This window comes from Gadus chalcogrammus, chromosome 11, assembly GCF_026213295.1.
Source record: "Gadus chalcogrammus isolate NIFS_2021 chromosome 11, NIFS_Gcha_1.0, whole genome shotgun sequence".
Taxonomy (NCBI): Eukaryota; Metazoa; Chordata; class Actinopteri; order Gadiformes; family Gadidae; genus Gadus; species Gadus chalcogrammus.
This window is the reverse complement of record NC_079422.1, coordinates 27,019,796-27,024,795: the sequence shown is the minus strand read 5'-3', so window position 1 is coordinate 27,024,795 and position 5,000 is coordinate 27,019,796. Positions and strand designations below refer to the sequence as shown.

Genomic DNA, 5,000 nt, shown 5'->3' with positions numbered 1-5,000 from the left:
AAGAAAAACACACTTCCAGGGATGGTGAGGGGGGGGGGGGGGGAGCATAATTGGCACACATACAAGCAAATGCTTTAAATCATTGAGTCAGTGAAAAGTAATTATAGATAGTGTGGATGCTGTTGGGGTTTAGTTTGGGTGTGTGGTTCAGCGTGGTGATGGGGTTTAGTTTAGGTGTGAGGTTCTGAATGGTGATTGGGTTCTGTGTGGGTGGGAGGTTCTGCACTGCGGATGAATCCTCGTTTTAAAGGTGTGATGACCAGGCCAGTTCACCGTCACACACCCAAGACCTCCTGTGTGTTCAGGCTGTTTCAGCAGCACATGCAGAAAGCACACAGGGGTGATATTCAGTGAGTCAGCAGCACCAGAACCACACCCACACCCTGAAACAGCTTGAGGATGAATACCACCTGGTTTGTACCGACTGAACCGCCAGGATCCCACAGACGGCGACCGCGCTGAATGATGGGGTCGTCACCCCCGACCTTGGCTGGTCGCTGACAGGTGGAGGTGAATCACGCCGAGGGGGGTGGGACCTTGCTGATGACCTCAGAGCGTGACGGACAGCAGGGCGAGGCTGTTGTCACGGAGGCTGTCGTCACGGAGGCTGTCGTCACGGAGGCTGTTGTCACGGAGGCTGTTGGCAGGGATAGGCGCCGAGTCAGACGGACGAGCAGCTTGTGAAGGTCACGAGGCCCTGAGCGTGACCTCAGCGGACGGAGGGAGGCTCACATATCCGTTGAGGAAGATGCTGGACAGCTCAGACCGGATTGTGGTGCATGATGTCATCCCCAGCCTCTCCTGAACCCTTCGCTGGACATTTGGAGGCTTAGATTTCGCCGCACTTTAAGGATTTAGATATTTCTTTCACAATGGTTTTGCGCGTTTGTGTGGTGAATCCTCAGTGGAGGACAGACGTTAATGTTCTGCATGTGTTGGTGGTTCCGTCGTGAGAGGTCCTAACCCTTAACGTGTTGTTCACGTGTTGTCAGCGTGTTGTTAGCGTGTTCTTAACGTGTCCGTCTGTCTCCAGTGCGTATGGACCGGCTGTCGGACGCGGCCCGCACCAACCAGGACGCCATCCGCGGCTCCCAGGACGAGATCTCCGAGTACCGCCGGCAGCTGCAGAGCCGCACCGTCGAGCTGGAGACCCTGAGGGGGACCAAGGACTCCCTGGAGCGACAGCGCATGGAGAACGAGGACCGCCACCACGGGGACCTGGGCTCCCTGCAGGCACGGCCCCCTCCTCCCACTGTGGTCCCACTGTGGTCCCACTGTAGTCCCCCTCCTCCCACTGTAGTCCCACTGTAGTCCCACTGTAGTCCCACTCCTCCCACTGTAGTCCCACTGTAGTCCCACTGTAGTCCCACCCCTCCCACTGTAGTCCCACTGTAGTCCCACTGTAGTCCCACTCCTCCCACTGTAGTCCCACTGTAGTCCCACTCCTCCCACTGTAGTCCCACTGTAGTCCCCCTCCTCCCACTGTAGTCCCACTGTAGTCCCACTCCTCCCACTGTAGTCCCACTGTAGTCCCACTCCTCCCACTGTAGTCCCACTGTAGTCCCACTGTAGTCCCACTGTAGTCCCCCTCCTCCCACTGATGATGATTCTAACCTGATCACATGAGTCTCACTGAGGCCAGGCTCCACCCCCAGCAGCGGCCGACTGAGATTGACGCTGTGTCTTTGCCTCCGTCCCCAGGAGACCATCCACCAGCTGGACGGCGAGCTGAAGAGCACCAAATGGGAGATGTCCAGCCAGCTGAAGGAATACCAGGAGCTGCTCAACGTCAAGATGGCGCTGGACATTGAGATCGCCGCCTACAGGTAAGGCTGCGCTGGAAGGCTGCGGAACAGGTCGCCACGGCCGGTAATGAATCGTAACGCATGTGCTGCCACGCCCAACCCCCCTGATGGGTGTGCTGACGGCCGGGGTCCTGCTGTGTGCCCCAACAGGAAGCTCCTGGAGGGCGAGGAGCAGCGCTTCGTCACCGGGGGAAGCCTCTACTCCTACATCGACAGCCGGCTCTCCAGCCACCTGAAGCTGAAGGGAGAGGACATCTCCGACACCGTCATCGTGGAGGAGCAGACCGACGAGACACAGGTGACTGAGGTGACGGAGGACGCCGACGACGAGGAAGAGGAGGAAGAGGAGAAGGACGAGGAAGAAGAGGAAGACGGCGAGGAAACCAAAGAAGACGGAGCGGAGGTAGAAGCTGAGGACGAGAAGGAAGAAGATGCTGAGGAGGAAACTGCAGAGGAGAAGGAAGAGGAGAAGGAAGAGGTGAAGGAAGATGTGAAGGAAGATGAGGCAGAAGAGGCAGAAGAAGAAGCCAAAGAGGATGAGGACAAGAGCAAGTCTCCTCAGTCCAAAACCCCAGCCGCCGGCACACCACAGTCCAAGTCCCCAGAATCTAAATCTCCTGCCAGCAAGTCTCCGGTGTCCAAGTCCCCACGCAGCAAGTCCCCCGAGAGCAAGTCCCCTCCCCCCTCGTCCCCCCTGCCCAAGACCCCCGAACCCAAGCCCAAAGAGACCCCCAAAGAGGAGAAGAAAGACGAGCAGCCTGAGCCTGTGGAACAGGAGAAGGCGGAGCCTACACCTGTGAAGGAGGAGCCTACACCTGTGAAAGAGGAGAAGAAGGTGGAGCCTACACCTGTGAAAGAGGAGAAGAAGGTGGAGCCTACACCTGTGAAAGAGGAGAAGGAGGAGCCTACACCTGTGAAAGAGGAGAAGAAGGTGGAGCCTACACCTGTGAAAGAAGAGAAGGAGGAGCCTACACCTGTGAAGGTGGAGCCTACACCTGTGAAAGAGGAGAAGAAGGTGGAGCCTACACCTGTGAAAGAGGAGAAGAAGGAGGAGCCTACCCCTGTGAAGGTGGAGCCTACACCTGTGAAAGAGGAGAAGGTGGAGCCTACACCTGTGAAAGAGGAGAAGAAGGAGGAGCCTACACCTGTGAAGGTGGAGCCTACACCTGTGAAAGAGGATAAGAAGGAGGAGCCTACCCCTGTGAAGGTGGAGCCTACACCTGTGAAAGAGGAGAAGGAGGAGCCTACACCTGTGAAGGTGGAGCCTACACCTGTGAAAGAGGAGAAGAAGGAGGAGCCTACACCTGTCAAGGTGGAGCCTACACCTGTGAAAGAGGAGAAGAAGGAGGCACCCAAGGAGAAGGAACCTGAAGCCAAGCCAGAGAAGGCAGAGAGCAACACCCCCAAAGCAGCTCCTGCTGCCGTGGAAACCAAGCCGGCAGAGGTCCAGCCCGCCCCAGCAGCCAAACCAGAACCAACCCCTGCTAAGGAGGAGGCCACACCCGCCGCCCCCAAGGCAGAGGAGAAGAGCGCCCCTAAAGCCGAGCCCGAGAAGGTAGAGCCCAAGAAGGACGAGCAGAAACCAGCGGAGAAGACGGAGGACAAGAAGGAGGTGGTGAAGGCCGAGGAGAAGACAGAGAAGCCAGCCAGCACAGAGACCAAGGAGACCAAGGAGACCAAGGAGGTGAAGAAGTAAGGTCTCCGGAGCGCGAGGAGTAAGTGATGATGCCAAAGAACTGAGCAGGCGGGCGTGACGGCGTGGAGGAGCCGGGGACTTTAGACACTTGAGCTGCGAGTGTCCGACATATAGCAGGTCAAAGGTATGTTAGCAATAGTGACTCTCTTAGCTTATAACCCCAGTATGGCCATTACATACCCCAGTATGGCCATTACATACCCCAGACGCTTCTGACTGTCGTGAATGCCGAATGCTAAACTCTTCATTGAATGTGACGGCTGCCCGTAATAATAAAAAGTGCATTAATCTAAGTCCCTCCAGCAGAGGGAAACTCGCAGGGCCCTGCACACAGCCAAGCCTGTACGGCTTATAGATGTCAGAAAACGCCAGGCTACAGATTGTGACAGATTAATAATAGAGATCTATATTAAACGACATACTTATATTTCAAGAGTTATACGTGTATATTATATTTACATATACATAGATAGGACAGAGATGGATTCTGCTTGTCGTGCACCTTACTGATGATGGTCGGGCCGTTAGCTGGTCTGTCCTGCTTCGACACTGATGATGTGCTATGTATACAATGCTGAGCAATAAAGTTATGGAAAAAGGAAATGCATCTTCGTCCTTCTATTCGCCCTTTCCGCTTGATCCACAAGAACTTACTTGAGTTACCAAGTGCTGCACCCAAAGTTCAACAGTAAACATACAAAGGATACAATAGAAACGCCACAACACAATTCAGAGCAGCCCATCCCAGGTACTCAAGCCGAAAAGGGTCGGCTTTGAGTTATTTTTTTAAACCCTTTATTGATCAGTTGGTCAGTTCATCAATTATAAGGAAGCTTCTCTGATGCCTTGGCCGGTCGTCCCTCTTCTGAGAACGGGAGCGGAGAAACAGCAACAGAAACTTCAGATCAAAGCTCTAGAAGGGATTTAATCTCCTGCATTGCGGCTGAGGCAGGGGGATGCGGGCTTAATGCAGGCCCACCCCCAGCATCACAGACGTACAGAAAGCAAGGTTCATAAATAACTCAGGCACTGGGAGGAAAACACTAATTTGATCTATTTTCTCTCCGCCCTTTCTGTATTTAGCAATGCAGAAGAACAAAGGAATATAAAAAAAAAAATCTAATTCCAAACGACTTCGATCATTATCCTCCACCACATAAAAAAAAAGTAGTGTTTATTTAATTATCTCCATTTAAAACTAGTCGCTTAGAAAATGCTTTTCTCCAGATACATCGTGGGGGGATTCAGACGTCTTCAGGAGCTGGGGGGGAAGGAGGGCGGGGGGCAAGGGTCTCAACAGGGAGGTGTAGACCAGGAGGGGGGCAAGGGTCTCAACAGGGAGGTGTAGACCAGGAGGGGGGGGCGGGGGGCAAGGGTCTCAACAGGGAGGTGTAGACCAGGAGGGGGGGGGTCTCAACAGGGAGGTGTAGACCAGGAGGGGGGGGTCTCAACAGGGAGGTGTAGACCAGGAGGGGGGGGTCTCAACAGGGAGGTGTAGA

At 54.6% G+C, this 5,000-nt stretch overlaps 1 protein-coding gene across 1 annotated transcript in view; it reads left to right on the top strand.

Moving 5' to 3' along the window:
- The window catches only part of LOC130392041 (neurofilament heavy polypeptide-like), a 5,318-nt gene extending 1,221 nt beyond the window's left edge, over positions 1-4,097 (top strand). The window contains exons 2-4 of the mRNA XM_056602445.1: positions 1,034-1,233; positions 1,702-1,826; positions 1,956-4,097. Coding sequence (XP_056458420.1) covers positions 1,034-1,233; positions 1,702-1,826; positions 1,956-3,501 — 1,871 coding nt within the window. The 3' untranslated portion in view covers positions 3,502-4,097. The remainder of the gene's footprint in view (positions 1-1,033; positions 1,234-1,701; positions 1,827-1,955) is intronic.
- Positions 4,098-5,000: the final 903 nt, after the last annotated feature.